We start from the raw sequence: 19666 nt of genomic DNA on the forward strand, positions 1-19666 counted from the left end.
ATAAGGTCCAATGGTTTAGCTGATTTCAGATTTTAAATAGTTGCAAGATAAAGTTGCAAACTAATGGTTTCTGATAATGGCACTCTTTTTAAAGGCCCCACTTATAATTCAGTTAGATTACTTTTGTAATTGAAGCAAGTGCTTTCGATGCATAGGTGTCCGTACAAGTGCAGGCTTCTGCAGTTGGAGATTGAGGTTTTTATTTTATTTTTATACGAGTTGGAGATTGAGGTTGATAACTATGATGTTGCAAGATTAATCAACAGTGAGGAATATTTCTGCTGGGCAGAGGAGGGAGCTTGGGTTAATCAGATCAAGTTGCTTTTGCACGCTTGTGGTACCAAATAAAAAACCAGTCCAGCTCAGAGCCTCAGAGAGTGCAACAAAGCTGCTCATTGCTGTTTAGCTAAATCTATTTTTTATGAATTTGAAAGTCTGTTTTATATGGATTCCGGGCCACATTGGCTAATGATATCAATCAACAGTGACCTTAATGATTGTAACCTTAGTACTACTCATCAATGAAAGGTCACATTTGAATCGGGAAAAAAAGAAGTTGCTAGGCGAAGCTAGAGCTCTAGTTAATTAACAGAAGAAGTTGGCCTATCTTAATTAGCTCCAGTTAATTCAGCGTCCACACATCACATAACCTTTGTTAGCTTCGAAGTATTCACATTGAACAACAAGGCAACAACCATTTCAAAAAGGTATGAGAAGGCGGTCAGCGATTTACAAACTAATTAGAGCAAGTTCACCCGTTGAGTTATCGGGTCAACTAGTATTCACTGCTTTTTAGTGTATATTTTCATTCTCTGAGTCACGAAATACACTGTGGCTGTGACTAGCTTAAGGCACAAAATACATTGTGCAAGTTACCATGGTGACCCAAAACACTGTACAGGGTGACACATGGCACGAAATACACTGTGCTCGTGACCCAGATGGTGAAATTAACACTAAAAAGCAGTGAATAGTAGGTGACCTGGTAAACTTGCTCTTAAGGCTGCAGTGGGAGTCTCCCTGGATATGGCTCTGTACACAGGGACCAGCACTCTTACTTTTGTTTCAAGTTAGTACACACAAAAAAGATACACGAGTGGTGAAAGCACTATACCAGCTAGCTAATAATTGCTTTTCTTAGAAGCGAACCAAACATGCACCTGCAGCCTCTAGGATTCCACGCACTTCGATGTTTACCTTAATTTGCTAGTGCACAAAATTGAGATCAAAATTTTTAATTTGTTCATTGTTTAATTATTCTTTTTTTTTTTTTTTGATAAATTGATAATCGACATGCCTTCTTGCCTTTGTGATAGATTGATTCAAAAGATGAAAATCTTTCCATTCTTTTGTGCCTTCATCTGAGAATACAAGAGAGAGGCTTTAAAAATGAGTTGCTGGCATGGGGTAAGGTGTGACTGTGCTCCACTGCATGATCATGGTCACAATGAAGGCCAAGATTGTTTTAGCGCAATATGTACTCATAAGTTTCCTAAAAGAAAATATTATTTTTTGTTTAAGGTTCTGGACATGGTGGTCTCTTGGTTGGTAATGATCACAAAGATCTTAAGTCATGACTAAAACAAAAGTTGATTCAAAATTTAATCATGATATCATTTTCAATTACTATTCAAGAGACTGTTATTTTATAACTTTGAGAATCGAAATAGAACTAACGGTGTTCACATAATTAATGCGCAAGTGAGTGTAATGTTATAATTTTCATAATTTCCCTTGCTTTTACCTAGCATATCAATCCTAAATATGCAGATCATACATGTAGGAAAGTAAATATATATGATTCATTTCATTTAGAATTAGATTACGGGGTGGTGGTCGGTAATCTTATTCCCGTACTTTTAAGAACTTCTTTCTGACTCTTCCTCTCTTCATTAGTTCATTACGTACAAACCTAATGTCATATGTACTTGCATGGATTACATATAAGTATATGTGATTCATTTGATTTAGAATTAGATTACGAGGTGGCCACTGCTAGCTGTTAATCTCATCCCCATACTTGCATGAATTAGATATACATCCAAACAAAGGGAACTATTTTAATTCACGATTTTCTTAATATATATATATATAGATTACTAATAGAGGGCCATTCTAGCCGGTGATTTTTTTTTTGTCGTTTTAAGGAATCTCTGTGGGATCCACTTTTTTATTACATATTAGTATCTCAACCGTACAGTTTTCAAGTCTCTATGAGTACATCATTTCTGCAAATTTTTGGTCAAATTGATAATCGTTTAGGTATTCATAATCATGATTTATTATTATGAATATGAACGGTTCAGGTTGAACAGATTCAGTTTTCCCATTGATTTAATTTAGTTTTATACCTTAATAATTATCAATTTGACTGAAAACTTGCAGAAATAATATACTCACGAAAACCTAAAAACTTAATGGTTGAGATGCCGCGACTGAAAAGTTTGTTTAATAAGTGATCCCTTAAAATGACCACAAAAAAAAAATCCCTCACTAAAAGGTAGGGCTGTCAATGGGTCGTGTCGGGTCAAGGTATTTATCGTGTCACAAGATACAACAACCCATTTAATAATCGTGTCAAAAATTTAAACCCAAACTCAACATATTTATTAAACGGGTTACCCGTTTCCAACCCATTTAATAAATAGGTCGTGTCGTGTTAGACAAAATGACTCATTTAAGAGTTAACAATGCGACCCATTTAACTAAAAAAATACAAAAATTGATTAAATTAACTAAAAACTCCACAAGACGAAGAATATAAATAATTATATGTACTTCATAACTAATTAAATCCAATAATTATAAAGCAAAATATTTTAAATTGTCTAATCCTATGATTAAATACTCGCAACGTCCAATATTTCAAGAAGAAATATAGCATAATCGAGTTATACGGGTTCACTTTGTGTTGGCGGGTTGACCCGTGACCGACCCATTTATTAAATGGGTCATGGTGGGTTGATTCATGGCTGACCTGCTTTTTAATCGTGCTGGTTCAACTCTCTTTATTTTGTGCGGGTTTCGAGTCGTATTATCGGGTCGTGTCGGAATTGACAGTTCTAAAAATAAGTAGTTATTCCAGCTGAGAATTTAGTGGTAGATAATCTCATCCCTATACTTTCACGAACTTATTTCCTATTCATCCTTTTTTCATACAAATAAAAAAATAGCAAAATGCTGGTAACATCATGTTTGTATTTTCTGAAAATCATTTGATTTATACAAGAAAAGAGCAAAAAAAAAACAAATTAAGTATCCAAATATAATCCAAGACCCGAAGCATTGGGGTGCGGATAAAACAGCCATGACCCCATTTGGCATTTCTCCGTGGTTGGACTCATGTTTTGACTTGAGTGCGATGCTCAAACACCAAGCTCTCTCTCTCTCTCTCTTGGTTTCTTGTTTGCCCTCAATTCAATTCAATTCAAAGCTCACTCACTGGCTCATATATTGCCTTTCAGGTATTTCATTTCTTTAATTCATCTCCTGCTGCTTTGAGCTTTCGCTTTTAGTTGCAGTTAAGATCTACCAAATACACCACTACATTTCAATTGTGCCAACCAGTAGTCTTCATTCTTCAACCTCCCCATTCCCATTAAACAACAAACCCCATTCCCATTTTCTTCACCAGCTCCCAAAGCTTGGACCTTTAGATCCGGCCATGCTCAGCCTCCGCCCTCGCCGCGATTCTACTCCGGCCACCACCAAATGGCACAACAAGGTAATGCCGTCTCCCTCTCACTCACTCTCTGCCTCTGTTTCTTGGGTCCAAGACTTGAACTTGGACTGTAATGTGGTTCGGGTTTTGGGTTTTGGGGAAATGGGTGTGTGTGTTTGGTTGTTTGGGGAAATGGGTGTGTGTGTTTGGTTGTTTGGGGAAATGGGTGTGTGTGTTTGGTTGTTTGGGGAAATGGGTTTTGAGTATTTGCTTGTTTGGTGAACTGGGTTTTGAGTATTTGGTTGTTTGGGGAAATGGGTTTTGAGTATTTGGTTGTTTGGTGAACTGGGTTTTGAGTATTTTGTTGTTTGGGGAAATGGGTTTTGAGTATTTGGTTGTTTGGTGAATTGGGTTTTTTTGTAGTTTGATGAGAATTTGGAGCAGTGGCCACATCTGAAGGAGCTGGTGCAGTGTTACACTACAGACTGGGTTAAGGATGACAACAAGTATGGCCATTACGAGAGTGTTGGTCCGCCGTCGTTTCAGAACCAGATTTATGAGGGGCCTGACACTGATATTGAGACTGGTAATGTTGCTACCCTAGTTTCAGTCATTGAGTCTTTCTACAAGAACATGCGGAAGGGTTTAGTAATATACTGTTTATGTGTTATATGTCTGGAAAAAACTTATAACTGGATAATAACAACTTTTATAACCTTAGACAGTTGAACGCTTTTTGCAGAAGTATAGAATTGGTATGATGTGTACATTTATCAGTATTTGGCCAAGACCTGATTTCCTAGTGTTCATAAACAAGGGAGATAGATTTTTTGGGATTTATTTTTCATGGTATACATTGCTCTAAAGTAAACACTTTACTGTAGAATTCTGGTACCTTGGATTTTGTTTAGACAGAATATACTATTCATGAAAAATTTAAAATTAGTTATAGAATTAAAGAATTCTAGATGCTGTGAATTGGCCTGCATTGAATGTGTTTCCGTCACTACTGATAGATAAAGCGCAAGAATGGTGCAATCAAGTGCTAGAATTGTTTATTGGTTTAGCTCCCTGTTAGATGCTAAGTGTTTCTGAATGATTTAAGTCTGCTGAATACAAAGTTAGATTTGAATAGGATTGAGCGACATTGGTTTTATCATCTACTTCATGGCAGTATTCTTGATATATTTTAAAACCATTGCAGAAATGCACCTTGCTGGTGCAAGGCGAACCAAGGCGGATGATACCACTGATGATGATTTACCAAGTACCTCAGGGCGCCAATTTACGGATGCAATAGCATCTGATTCAGCACACTCCAATGATCCAAAGGTTGTACTGGCTCGAGGGCACATTTTATTTGTTCACATGCAGCACAAGTTTAACTTTATGTAGTATCTTTCTTGCTTAATATCTTCCTACACTAGTAGTAATTATCTACCTGCCCATGTTTACTGCTAATCAATTTAAATGTGATACTGTGTGCAGCATTTTGGTCAATCTCCTCTCCCTGCTTATGAACCAGCTTTTGATTGGGAAAATGAAAGATCATTGATATGTGGTCAAAGGGTTCCAGAAACTCCAATATCTCAGTATGGCAATTGTAAAATCTTTTCTTTGTGTAGGAGTTCTTATAAGCCTGATTGCTTTTCCCTTGTGCTTATTAATTGTTATTTTCTCTACTTCTCTCAGTGGCCTGAAGATCTCAGTGAAAGTTCTGTCCCTATCATTTCAAGCTGGACTAGTTGGTGAGTGTTATGTTTTTTAACTGGTGCCATATCATTATGCTTATTTCTCCATATTGTTGCTTCTGTTACTTACAGCTCTTTCAAAGTTTCTGACTTTGTGTTCTCTTCCTCTACATGTGTCCTCTCCTCCCTCTCATGTAGAGCCATTTTATGGTACAATTTGCTTATATAATAGGGAGAGAAGAGAAAAGTTGTCAGAGGATTTCTATTTTCGTCATGCACCAACTGAAACACAGAATGTAAGAACTTTATATATTTTCTGCCACCACTTTAATGGTCATCCTTTGTTCTTTAAGTATATTTTTGGCACACATTATGACTGACAAATTTACTATTGCCCCCGTGTCAACTTTTTTGGTGAAGATTTCTGTTGAACCCCGTGGAATCTTCTATTTAGACGCTCCATCATCATCAGTTTGTCTTCTGATCCAGTTAGAGAAGCATGCCACAGAAGAAGGCGGGGTTACGCCTACAGTTTATTCTCGTAAAGAACCGGTATGTCACATATATAGTTTACTTGTTTTGTATAGTTTCCAAGTAGTGGTTATATGAAATTTGCTATTCTAGATGCGGTGATTTTAATGGAAGACCATTTGAAAAAGAAAAAAGATGAAACGCTTTATAGTTAATGCCTAATGGTTTCTGTGTGTCTGAGAATATTGGTTATATTTAAATTTGTCTTAACAGATGTTAAGTAATATTCTCAACCAATTAATTTACTTTTTTGTGAAGCTGTATGCTTCAATTTCTGCCTTGCACATGGACTTTCAAAATGAAAAATTTAGTAAGTTATGGGATGAATGGTAACTTATTTAATAAGTTTAGAAGTGCTACCATTTGGAGGAAGGTTGTTTTCATTGGTTTGACTAGTAGAATGACTAGAAATCATACATGTGTGAGGATTAATTTGACCTACCTTGAAGTCATTGTAAAGGCAAGACCAAGGCAGAATAGATTTCTTTGAGGAAGATGCATGATTGCATGTAATTTAATGGAGGGCATATCCTTGGATGGTCTTAAATGGCGGAAGAGTTGTCTTAGGTGGAAGCAGGCAGTTCCTATCCAAGGGTAGAGTTTCCATGTGTCATCTGTTAATAATTAGAAATGATTGATGACAGTTTCCCCATCTCTGTTTACAAATTCCATAAAGTGGGAGATCAGCATTCTGTATCAACCTCAATTTGTACTATCTGCTACCAACAAGGGGTAGTAGGAATGGTCAGGCCCATGGTTTACTCCCATGTGGTCTGGGGTCCAATCCTTCTCATGGTACCTGCGAAGCTATCTGCTAGAGTTCCCTAGTAGGTTTCGGCAGGAGCCCCCACTTTCCGTCCCGGATCATGAAGCGGACTAGGGAGATTTCTGGGTATATAAATAAAACAAAAATAGAACTTGCGCTATGCTGAGAAAAAAAAAAAAAAATCCTCTGTTACTTCTCTTGGTCTGAAGAGATAGAGTCAGCTCCTATTTACTTTCTGGGTACGATATGGTCTGTGTGCATGATCTGTCTTTATTTGTGTGTACAAAACTACAAGTATTATGCTACTTTCCAAACTGTTAATTTGTCTGTTTTGTGTAACATCTTTGTTTATTTACCTCAACAGGTACATCTGACTGAGAAAGAAATGCAAAAACTGCAGGTGTGGTCTCAAATAATGCCTTACAGAGAGTCCTTCGCCTGGGCTATTGTTTCATTATTTGATAACAGCATTGGTGCAGCTTCTGGTGGGTCTGCTTCCCCAAGCAGTCCTCTTGCTCCTAGTATATCAGGTAGTTCTCATGAGGGTGTGTTTGAGCCTGGTGCTAAAGTCACATTAGATGGGAAGCTAGGCTATTCAAGTCGAAGCTCCGTCGTTGTCGAAATATCAAACTTAAACAAAGTTAAAGAAAGCTATACTGAGGACTCACTTCAGGTATGCACCTTTCAAATGAATTTTTAATACCTTCATGGTTGACATTAATGATTCCTGTGTGTATTTGCATTTTTGGCTTGGCCTTTTCTTTCTGTATTTCTTTTACCCCAAAATTATGTTTGACATACAGATTATTTTTCTGATTTGTTGGAGGTTTTTACCTGCTCCCCCCAAATATGAAAGCTATTGATGCCTTTTGTTCAGATTATGATGGACCTTTGTTTTGTGGTTTTCCTGAAAATTTTAGGATCCCAAACGCAAGGTTCATAAACCTGTGAAAGGCGTTTTGAGGCTGGAAATCGAGAAGCACCAGAATGACAATGTTGACCTGGAAAATTTATCAGAAAGTGGTAGTGTGACCAATGACTCTATTGATGATCGCATTAACGATTCCACGTTTGGGAAGCTCCCAAGTAATGGTTTGGATGGTCCTCAGGGTAGCAGTTCTAAGTGGAATTCTTTTGATACCAAAGAGATTTCTGGGAATGGATCAAGTTCTCATGGAAATCCAGTTACCGGTCCTGATGATGTAAGTTTCACACCATCGTACTGCCATTTGTCTTAAACTTTAAGTGTCACTGTGGGCCATTTTTCCTGCCGAAATGGTTTTAAAAATATGACATCACTGCAATGCGTCCTTTCTGTTTTTGAATGTTGACTGAGAGGCAGCTTTTTCTGAGGTTTTTCCTTTTTTGGTTTTGTCTGTTTATGTGTAATTTGTTAGGACATCACACCATTGTACTTGATGGCTGATTAATGTCTCTATTGCTAGCCATTGTGTTTGTACCACTGTTCTATTTCATCTATAGAAGTTGCTTTGTTTTGCATATTATAGACATGTGTAAATGAGCATATGTATCTATTTGCCTTTTACTTTTCCTGTATCCTTTCAATGTGCACGCAGCATTAGATGGATTTGTTGAGAAGCATCTATATGATAAATAATTTTAAATTCTGACTATTCTTTCAGTTAATCATTTGTAGTTTCTGTTCTTACATTCCTGAAATATACCAACTGACACTGTTTGTTAACTTCCAGTTTCAAGCTTTTGACTTCCGTACTACAACAAGAAACGAGCCTTTCTTGCAGCTTTTTCATTGTCTCTATGTATATCCCATGACTGTTAGTTTAAGTCGAAAGAGGAATTTGTTCATAAGGGTTGAACTTCGGGAGGATGATAATGATATTCGTGGACAGCCTTTAGAGGTAAATATATCTCTCTCGGTGTTTTCTTACACTAAATTTTAGTTTCTTAGAGATAATAGTGTTACTTTAGCAATTCAATATTCTCATTGTTTTTGTTTGTGCAACTGATGAGTAATGACTAGGCAATGTATCCAAGGGAGCCAGGTGCATCACTACAGAAGTCGGCTCACACACAAGTGACTGTGGGGGCAAGGGTAGCATGCTACCATGATGAGATCAAACTTTCCCTCCCTGCTATGTGGACACCAACACATCATCTCTTGTTTACTTTTTTTCATGTTGATCTTCAAACAAAGTTGGAAGCACCAAAGCCTGTAAGTTCAGCTTTTGCTTTTGTTTCTCTAGAGGATTTGCTGATTTTTCCAGAGTTTTTATTTGTCTCCTCCTCCCGCACAATTTTGTTTATTTTCCGGCTAGTTTATCTACTCGGTTAAATGACTATTCCATGCATTCATTCTGCAGGTAGTAATTGGATACGCGTCACTTCCACTGTCCACACATGCACAGTATGTATATGCCTTCATATATGATGTTTCTTCATCTTTTGTTCTTAAAACTGAATGAAACTCAATTTGTTTCTTGCACATGGTTGCTCATTTAATATATCAATAATGTATAACCAATGTTAAATTTTTGATTTTCCTTTGAAACAAATCTTTCTTAATCCATTGAAATTGTTTAAAATTAATTGAGAGTAATAACAGTCACATAGATACCTTGCCTCAGTTGCCTCTAGGTGGCTAGAATAAATGATTGGGTCAAAGTAGTTGGATACTTGCATATAGGCACATGCCTTAGTCTGGCTTAGTTATGCCTTGAGCTTCTTTTCTAATACATGATTGTGTGTACAACTGTTCCCAATTAAATAATATTATGGTTTCACCATTCCTCTTTGTCACTTGATTTAATTCAGGGTACATCAATTATTTTTCTTAGTTTTTATTATTATCTTGCCGTTGTTTGCCTTTTTCCTTTCAAAGTTTTGAATGTTTTTATGGTATCTCAAAGCCTTGATTCTTTTTCTACTCAGGTTGCGATCTGAAATTTCATTGCCAATTATGAAAGAGTTGGTTCCACATTATCTTCAGGATATGGGCAGAGTATGTTGTGTTTTACTTTGAAGTTAGTGTGTTTTACTCTTTACCAGTGGAATTTTATAAATATATAACTCGTTATGATTTTAGCCAAGTTGATTTTGTTTTGATGCTGTTTTAGCTTGAACCTTTATAATTATAACTACGATATACCTAACTGTCAAGTCTCAATTTCTCCTGGATCTCAACGAGTGTATAGATTTCATTTTTTGTTGTTTGTTTTGGGAACAAATTCTTTTACTTTTATTTATGCCATCATTCTGCATATAAATTATAGTACACCAACCTTTGTCAGTATCTTGTATATATGAGCAGCATTCTACTCTTGTAGTTGGTAGGAAGCTTATATATATTTAGGTAGTCCAATCTCAGTTTCTTGGACTGACCATCCCATTGCCTGTTTATCTCAACTCTTGTCTGACCTTTTGTAGGAGAGGTTGGATTATTTGGAAGATGGAAAGAATATCTTCAGATTGCGCTTAAGACTTTGTTCGTCATTATATCCGATCAATGAGCGAATAAGAGATTTTTTTCTTGAATATGATAGACACACTCTTCGAACAAGTGCACCTTGGGGTTCTGAACTTCTGGAGGTATTCTTCTTTATAGTTCTATAATCTAAACCCACTTGTGCAGGTCTTAGTTTGTATATTTGGCAAGAAAATTCCATCAACTTATATAACCTAGAAAGGTTTTTTGTTTAATATTATAAAAGTTGCAAATACTAGCATGCATATGCTATTAGCACTTTATGGAGTAAGATCATACTTTTTGTGCTGATTTTCATCCCCCCTTTGGACCGCAATATACACTTCTCCCTACTGATTGTTTTATTGGTTGAGATGTGTCTGAGTTATTGATCATGCAATAGAGTGTAACTAGTGTGATATATAGCTTTTTGGTTTTATAGTACACACACACAAAAATAAATACATATATATATATATATTACATAATTAAATATACACACATATTTTGTTGCCAGGGAGTGATGGGATGTAACATGGAGGTTATATGGTTTCATGAGAAAAAGTTATATTGAGTTGTGATTTTGCATGCAGGCTATTAACAGTTTAAAGAATGTTGATTCCATTGCTCTGCTTCAGTTTCTCCATCCAATTTTGAACATGCTCCTCCATTTAATAGGCAATGGCGGAGAAACCCTCCAGGTAATGTCACAATTCTAGTACTGATTTTCATCGTTAATTGTTCTTGTGGCCCCATTTACTTTTTATATCTTGGTAAATGGTACTTTTGGTGTTTATTAATTCCATTCCTGAATTTTCTTGGTTGTTAACAATATAGCTTCATCTTTTATACTGACTGGGTTCCAAGCTGTGTACTGGCATCTTATTTTCTGTTCTTTTGGTGCTTTCAGGTTGCAGCTTTCAGAGCCATGGTTAATATCGTTACCCGGTGTGTGGTTTAGTCTTGATTTTATGTCCTTACATTCTTCAGCGTATATTTATATAGTTATTTGAGACAATTAAGGACTTGAACCTTCTTGTTATATTGGACACAAGTTTCCATGATGGTCTAAGATGTTTTATTTATTTTTGTTCAGCAGTAGCTTTTGTTCTTTTGTCTTTTGGTTGACGAAATAGAAAAAGAGAAATGGGTAAAGCAAGACGAAACACGCTACAGGAGAGATTGAATTTGGGTTATATGTTTTGGAAACAATAAGTGTCAGGTCATGCATGGGTTTAGGGTAGTTTCACACTCAACATGAACATGCTGAAATATGACCTGTTTCATCGTCTGCTCGATATGTAATTCGGCTGCTTAGTTTAACTGTTGTACTCTGGACCAGCTTTTGAGCATCTTTTTATTTATTTGTTGCAGTTGTTTAAAATGTTTCTGGTTGCCTTCAGATATCAGGGGGACTTTAATGTTTGACATGTGGAATACCTTATGTAGGGTGCAGCAGGAGTCAGTTGATGATGCGGAAAGAAACCATTTCCTCGTCAACTATGTTGATTATGCTTTTGATGACTTTGGGGGTCGCCAACCACCTGTTTATCCTGGTTTGTCAACTGTTTGGGGAAGTTTGGCTCGTAGTAAGGTATGCCTGTCTTAGGGGTGTTCTTGAAATGATAATTGCTATTAGCATTTGCTTGTATTGAAAAGCACTATTTTTGGATTTTGAAGATTTCCTAATGATATAGTTGAGAATCCTAAATTTCTTTAAACTATGCTTGTGGCATGTGTAAATGGTTGCATCATTTGATGGTGTGTGATGGCTGTAAGATTTGGTAATGATACTTATCATCAATATAATTTCCCAAAGAGTCCAACTATATTGAAATTATGATTTAATTGTGCAGGCCAAAGGATACCGTGTTGGACCTGTGTATGATGATGTTTTGGCAATGGCTTGGTTTTTCCTTGAGCTAATTGTCAAGTCAATGGCATTGGAAAAGATGCGACTCTTCTATCATAATCTTCCATTAGGTAGACTCTAAAGCTAGGATATTTATTCCAACCATATGCTCTGATTGCTCTTTCTTTTGACTTTAGTTTGGGGGTGTTCCTCTTAAGCTGCATCTGTTCTTTCTCTCGGACCCTTATGCCCTTCATGCATGGAAACTCAAAAAGAACAAAAACAGCTCTATTGTAACCAATTAAAGAATAGCGGTAATGACTTATAGTATATCAACGGCAGGGATGTAGTCTGTTCTGTAACTATTAGCAGATATCATTGGAAATACAGGCCAGGTAAGAGTCGATACGGAGGCAGGCAGAGGTTGGGTCGGGTACTCTTATCTCACTAGTAAATTTGGCTTATATGTACAGGGGGAGTCTCGAATAAGGGCTTCTACAATCAGGACTAAGTACGGAGTTTTAGATGAATGGTTAGATGACTTGCATGTTGAATATTTAAAAGATCAACTAAATTATAAGACACTCATCCAACCGTTCATTTGAAGTCCTTTATTGGTCCTGATCGTAAAGTCCTCAAAAGAGAATGCCCCTACAAATACATGTAATATCATATATGAAGGTAAAAATATCTCTCAAGTCACCTAGATTGTGTCTCAGACAAGTTTTCTAAAATGATCGTTTTATTTTTAATTGTAATTTTTAATAAAGTTAGGATTATTGAAGTCTATATTAGCAGTACTTATTGCATTTTCTTTGCAGTTTCAACTTCACGGTAGTTGTGTAAAGTTCTGGTGTTGTATAATATAGATGGGAATTGGGTATTTTATAGAATATTATTGGGTCTCCAAACTATATGTTTCTTAATTAACTTCAGTTGATATTCATGTTATGTAACTTTCTTTCTTTGTATCTAGGTTTGCAATTGCCCAGTTACTGCAACCTGTATTTGCAGATATATTATTCTTTTCCTTGAATCTTTGACAGGCTCATTTGTAATTCAGTTATTTTTCTGTTGCAGGTGAAGACATTCCGCCTATGCAATTGAAAGAAGGTGTATTCAGATGCATAATGCAGTTGTATGATTGCCTACTAACTGAGGTGCACGAACGTTGTAAGAAGGGACTGGGCTTGGCAAAGCGTTTAAATAGCAGTTTGGCTTTCTTTTGTTATGATCTCTTGTCGATTATCGAACCTCGCCAAGTTTTTGAATTGGTATGGCTTCTGCTTAGCTTTCATTTTTCAGATCTCACTGTCAGCACAGCTCATTCTAATTGCTACTACTCTATATTAAACAGTGTTGCATACAATTTAGTTTCAGAGGGCTGACCTAGGTGCCTTCCTAAAGGCTCATTTATATCATGAACATTAGCACTTTTTAATGTTTTTTTTAAACCTTGGATGAAACACTCTATCTTTTGATTGTATACAGATGTCCACATAGATACACACAGACAGATAAGACATATTATATATTTGAGGGTTGCATTAGTGGCTTAGTGCTATGAGAGCAAAGTAGAATCACGAATGTATCTAAAACAATAGAAGTTAGAGCATCATGAACTTTTGAGGTGTCTCATAACCCCTGCTCTAGATGCATGCATGGAATTGTAAATATGAGATTTGAACAATCAACTGTATAAATCGTTAGGTTTATCCCTTTTTTTTAATTTTTCTCGTACATGTGCTGCAGGTGTCCTTATACCTTGACAAGTTTTCTGGGGTATGTCAATCAGTTTTGCATGATTGCAAACTCACATTTTTGCAAATCATTTGTGATCATGATCTTTTTGTGGAAATGCCTGGGAGAGACCCTTCTGATAGGTAATTTATCATCAAAAGTCTATTTATTGATGTGAAGCTTTAAATGTTCGAGTGTTGTTTAGCGTGTGACAAACTGAATGTTCATGTTACAGGAACTACCTCTCTTCTGTTTTGATCCAAGAGCTTTTTCTTACTTGGGATCATGATGATTTATCTTTGCGGGCAAAGGCAAGTTTTCAGTAGATAGTCTTTTTCTTTGGATAAGAAATGAGAAGTTTGTGGTAGATAATCTCCTTTGACCTTAAAGAATGCTGGTCTATGCTCACTTGTCCTTAGTTTTCACCTTCGGATTAATCGTTTGCTCTAGGAAGCATGAAAGTATATACAAGACACCAACATAATATACTTAAATTGCCAAGTCTTGAGGGGATGAACAGATGAACATATTCTATTCATTGAATGTGCCAGTTGTGACATGTTGTGACTTTTGTTCTCACTTTTTTGTTTCTATTCTGCAGGCCGCAAGAGTTTTAGTAGTCTTGTTGTGCAAGCATGAGTTTGATGCTCGATACCAGAAGCCTGAAGATAAATTATATATTGCCCAACTATATTTTCCACTTATCGGACAGGTGCAGATTGTTATTTTTGTACTGCAATATGTACATGTTTTGTGTTTCATATTTCCCATCCTTTCCATTGCTCAATGGGAAAATGGAAGTATCCAGTTATGTGTAATCCACTCATTTGGGGTCCTCCCCCCATAGTGCCACAGAAGCTAGAAGCAAGGATGTGTCTCCCTACCTCAAGGAGTTTGAGGGGGAGGGGTTATTCACTTTTGGATCTAGAGGGAATAGGTTCAAGAGATGATGAGTAATCCATACAATGTGTGCAGTATGCTTAACTTAGATTCACTTGTACCTCTTTTCCTTTCTAAGTTACATTTTCTATCCATTGTGTGGAGTGATTTTATGGATAAGTTATATTGATGTCAAATATACGCAGATATTTCTTTAAGTTCTACTCCTTGGTTTCATATAGTACACCACATCAGGATGCATATTTATGGAATTGAGAACAATTTGTCATACTCTCACTCCTCATAGGCGCATCATCTTCCTACTAATTTATTCCATTGTATATTAGGGCCTGTGCCCAACTATATGAATAATATTTAAGTTTCTGCTGCTTGAAGATATACAATGATATGTGGATCAAATCATGGTCATAAACAGAAAATCCTAACCAGTGATGATATGGTCTATGCAGATTCTAGATGAAATGCCAGTCTTTTACAATCTCAATGCTGTTGAAAAGCGTGAAGTCTTGGTTGCTATTTTACAAATTGTGCGGAACCTTGATGATGCTTCACTTGTCAAGGCATGGCAGCAGAGCATCGCTAGAACTAGATTATTCTTCAAACTCATGGAGGAATGCCTTGTTCTATTTGAGGTTGCCTTTTGTTAACTTGTTTAGCTTCTTCCAATAACCTTTTTCCTCATTTTCTCAATTTTTTTTTAACATCAAGACACTCTGATAACTCTAGTTGTATTTAATGCATTTTACAGCACAGAAAACCTGCTGATGGCATGCTTATGGGTTCTAGTTCTCGAAGTCCTGTTGGTGATGGCCCTGCTTCTCCCAAGTATTCTGATAGACTTTCTCCTGCAATCAACAACTATCTGTCTGAGGCATCCCGACAAGAAGTCAGAGTGAGTTAATATTTTTGTTCTCGCCTAAGAAACCAACAGTCAAGTGTTTTTGTTATTCACCTGCTTACATGGAAGCTCACTATCCATAGTTCTATGTCTCATCTTGGGGAGACAAACTGCAAGTTTATAATATATATAAAGCAGCATTTTATAACGGGTCTCAAGTCTTGAATCTTCAATGCAGCCTCAAGGTACACCCGAAAATGGTTACCCATGGCAGAGAGTAAATTCTCAGTTAAGCTCTCCTAGCCAGCCATATTCCTTGAGAGAAGCTCTCGCTCAGGCACAATCTTCCAGGATTGGAGCTTCCGCTCAAGCACTAAGAGAATCTTTGCATCCAATATTGAGGCAAAAATTGGTATGGTTTATGTAAACATTTATGTTTGTTTAATTGCCGAAGAGCCATTTGCTCTCAGCAATATGTATGTGATACTGCTTTCAAATTTACCAGTCATTTTTTTGCAACTAGTAAGTGACTAATAACTTTTTATATTCAGGAGCTCTGGGAAGAAAACTTGAGTGCTTCTGTCAGTCTGCAGGTTTTGGAAATAACTGAGAAGTTTACCGTAATGGCGGCATCACATAGCATCGCTACCGACTACGGAAAATTTGATTGCGTCACAGCCATATTCATGAGCTTCTTCTCTCGAAATCAATCACTGACTTTCTGGAAATCATTGCTTCCTGTCTTCAACAGTGTCTTCAATCTTCATGGCGCAACTTTGATGTCAAGGGAAAATGACCGCTTCTTAAAGCAAGTCACTTTCCATCTTCTTCGACTTGCAGTGTTCCGAAATGATAATATCAGAAAAAGGGCTGTTACTGGGCTCCAGATACTCATGAGGGTAGAGCTCCTTTTTATACATTGTATGCTCCTGTTCTTTTCCAACTTAAAAATAATTATTTTTCTTTACTTTTGCAGAGTTCTTTCTACTACTTTATGCAAACAGCAAGATTGAGGGCCATGCTAATCATCACATTATCAGAGTTGATGTCTGATGTACAAGTGACTCAGATGAAGGCTGATGGAACACTAGAAGAGAGTGGTGAAGCACGGCGCCTTCGCAGATCACTGGAGGAAGTGGCAGATGCAGCTAAGAGCCCCAGTCTATTGAGAGAGTGTGGACTTCCTGAGAGTGCCTTGTTAGAAATTCCTGAAAAAATGACTGAAAATAGGTGGTCCTGGTCAGACGTGAAATTTCTTTCTGACAGTCTTCTTCTTGCTCTTGATGCCAGCTTGGAACATGCACTCCTGGTCAGTATATCTGAGTGCCTGCATCAACTTGACTTGTTCATGGCACACGCGCTCACGCACACATGCACAGTCACACACACACACGCACACATATATGTCATTTGTGTACAACTTAACTCAATTAATTTGGGATTGTATGGGTTGATTCTTCACCTCCCAGTTGCCTTTGATTTGGGATAGAAGTGGATTTTATGAAAGGGATACAAGTGTTTCTTCATTTGACGATAAAAATGATTTTCTGATACTTAATAGGTTGTCATGCCCCATCCTCGAGATGAATAGATGTGTTTGCATGTAGATTCTGATGACAATTTCTTTTGCAGGGCTCTTTGATGACTATGGATAGATATGCAGCTGCAGAAAGCTTCTATAAGCTTGCTATGGCATTTGCCCCTGTCCCAGATCTTCATATAATGTGGTTACTTCATTTATGTGATGCACATCAAGAAATGCAGTCGTGGGCAGAATCTGCTCAGTGTGCTGTCGCTGTGGCTGGTATTGTAATGCAGGTAAAGTGCTACTCTGCTTTATGTCCTTAATGTTCTTTTTTCTTTTTTGATGCGACTTCTGCATAGAACACCTCTCTGTTCTCAAATTCGTTGCACTGTTTTCAACTATTAGAACATTCTTATTACCAAATTTTCAACTGTTTGAACTTACCTATTACCGACCTTGCAAACGTCAAATTATATTGCTTCTAAGATAACTGTGCAGTTTTCTTTTACTCCCCTCTCCGTTTTGACATATTTGCTTGGTGGAGTTTTTAATTTAATTTTATTTTATTTTTCCGATGCACATATTTTGCTTGGTTTCTTACCTTCTTTTACAGCAATTTGTTTTTATATTGAAACGATAGCTAGATATAATATGGCCCTATTTATTTTGAAACTAATAGCGAGATATTATGGATATTTTGTTGTATGAGAATAGGTTGGGTACAATTAAAATCACCCTCAGTGTACAGGTTGATGTACAATACCAATTTTTTCCTTGATTCAGTACTTTCAATCTGGTTAATTACTTTGCATAAGATGATTATAGAGTAGTTTGTATACTGAAGATTAGAAAGAAAAGTCATACTGTTCATTGGTTTAGTTTTTAGCTTACAGTCTACTTTAATTCTGTAGGCTTTGGTGGCCAGAAATGATGGTGTTTGGAGCAAAGATCACATAAGTGCTCTACGTAAAATTTGTCCAATGGTCAGTAGTGAGATCAGCTCTGAGGCTGCTGCAGCTGAGGTAGAGGGATATGGTGCATCAAAACTTACTGTTGACTCTGCCGTGAAGTACCTACAACTCGCAAATAAGCTCTTTTCTCAAGCTGAACTTTTTCACTTCTGTGCAAGCATTCTGGAACTTGTTATTCCAGTTTATAAAAGCAGGCGGGCATATGGACAGCTGAGCAAATGTCACACAATGCTTACTAACATATATGAATCAATCCTTGAGCAGGAATCAAGCCCAATTCCATTCACTGATGCAACATACTATAGGGTGGGGTTTTATGGTGATAGATTTGGAAAACTGGACAGAAAGGAATATGTATACAGAGAGCCACGTGATGTAAGACTAGGTGACATAATGGAGAAACTTAGCCATATCTACGAGTCTAGGATGGATGGAAATCACACCTTACACATCATTCCGGATTCTAGGCAGGTAAAGGCAGATGAGTTGCAGCCTGGAGTATGCTATCTTCAGATAACTGCTGTTGATCCAGTCATGGAAGATGAAGATTTGGGAAGCAGGAGGGAGAGAATCTTTTCTCTTTCGACGGGAAGTGTTCGTGCGCGAGTCTTTGACCGCTTTTTGTTCGATACACCTTTTACGAAAAATGGAAAAACTCAAGGTGGATTGGAAGACCAGTGGAAGAGGCGGACTGTTCTTCAGACTGAAGGTTCCTTCCCAGCTCTTGTTAACAGGCTTGTAGTTACTAAATCCGAATCGCTTGAGTTCTCCCCTGTAGAAAATGCCATTGGAATGATTGAAACTCGGACGGCTGCTCTACGTAATGAACTTGAAGAGCCTCGCAGTTCTGAGGGGGATCAACTCCCACGTCTCCAGAGCCTACAGAGAATTCTTCAAGGAAGCGTTGCAGTTCAGGTTGAGTTCTGACCCGTCATTTTCTACTTGGTTTGCTGACCTCGGATATAATTACATTGCTACAGTGTAGCTTTACAAATGTTGTACTTTATACATGCAGGTCAACAGTGGTGTTCTAAGTGTGTGCACTGCATTCCTTTCCGGTGAACCAGCGACAAGGTTGCGGTCACAAGAATTGCAGCAACTCATTGCGGCGCTCCTTGAATTTATGGCTGTATGCAAGCGTGCCATCCGTGTACACTTCAGATTGATTGGCGAGGAAGACCAAGAATTCCACACACAGCTTGTGAATGGATTTCAATCTCTAACTGCTGAGTTATCTCATTATATCCCTGCCATCCTGTCCGAGCTGTGACATTATTGTATCATAATTACAGTATCATTGCTTCATTTTTTGGCCTTAGTGCTGTTGTTGCAAGTGTGTCGATTTTCCCCATCTAGTGTGCAACATATTCCATGGTTGTGACCCATGTATCAGCAGCATGAATTCTCAAAATTGTTTGATATACGCTTTATGAATGTTATTGAGTTGTTTAATTTGTATTCCATTTCTCTGGATCAAGACTCTGGATCTGTTATCGGTCTAGTTTCTCGCCATTGGACTCGCTACATTTTTCTAAATATTCCTAGTTTTACCCTGTCCTCTTCTCGCCACACCTCACATCCAACTTCATTGTCGTGGAGGCCTGGTTCCGATTTGATGGCACTGGTGTTTGCTTGAGACCGGTGTGCTCGTAGGCAGACGGCTTGGGTAGATGTTTTGGAGAAGGAAAGCGGATCGTGACTGGAACTGAGAAGGAAAGTGATTGATTGTGGTGAGGGATTGGCCGTGAG

At 37.4% G+C, this 19666-nt stretch overlaps 1 protein-coding gene across 1 annotated transcript; it reads left to right on the plus strand.

Moving 5' to 3' along the window:
* The first annotated feature begins 3314 nt into the window (after window positions 1-3314).
* On the plus strand, window positions 3315-19441 carry LOC112202682 (guanine nucleotide exchange factor SPIKE 1). The gene is made up of 30 exons (XM_024343689.2): window positions 3315-3724; window positions 4085-4247; window positions 4866-4993; window positions 5150-5253; window positions 5354-5409; window positions 5551-5648; window positions 5773-5904; window positions 7014-7322; window positions 7570-7851; window positions 8362-8529; window positions 8652-8843; window positions 8992-9035; window positions 9560-9629; window positions 10055-10216; window positions 10685-10792; window positions 11002-11039; window positions 11541-11685; window positions 11948-12074; window positions 13024-13217; window positions 13696-13826; window positions 13919-13994; window positions 14285-14395; window positions 15033-15215; window positions 15332-15475; window positions 15660-15833; window positions 15973-16320; window positions 16398-16730; window positions 17054-17239; window positions 17858-18832; window positions 18933-19441. Exons 1-30 carry the CDS (start codon window positions 3665-3667, stop codon window positions 19185-19187), a joined length of 5496 nt encoding a protein of 1831 aa, XP_024199457.1. The 5' UTR covers window positions 3315-3664; the 3' UTR covers window positions 19188-19441.
* Window positions 19442-19666: the final 225 nt, after the last annotated feature.

This window comes from Rosa chinensis, chromosome 5 (genome assembly GCF_002994745.2).
Source record: "Rosa chinensis cultivar Old Blush chromosome 5, RchiOBHm-V2, whole genome shotgun sequence".
Lineage (NCBI taxonomy): Eukaryota > Viridiplantae > Streptophyta > Magnoliopsida > Rosales > Rosaceae > Rosa > Rosa chinensis.

Bases quoted from the DNA above. Each gene is read 5' to 3' on its own strand.
- LOC112202682 (XM_024343689.2), top strand. From the start codon at position 3,665: ATGCTCAGCCTCCGCCCTCGCCGCGATTCTACTCCGGCCACCACCAAA. The intron at 9,036-9,559 runs GTATGTATATGC...TTTTCTACTCAG, and splicing joins CCACTGTCCACACATGCACA to GTTGCGATCTGAAATTTCAT. The intron at 10,217-10,684 runs GTATTCTTCTTT...TTTTGCATGCAG, and splicing joins GGGGTTCTGAACTTCTGGAG to GCTATTAACAGTTTAAAGAA.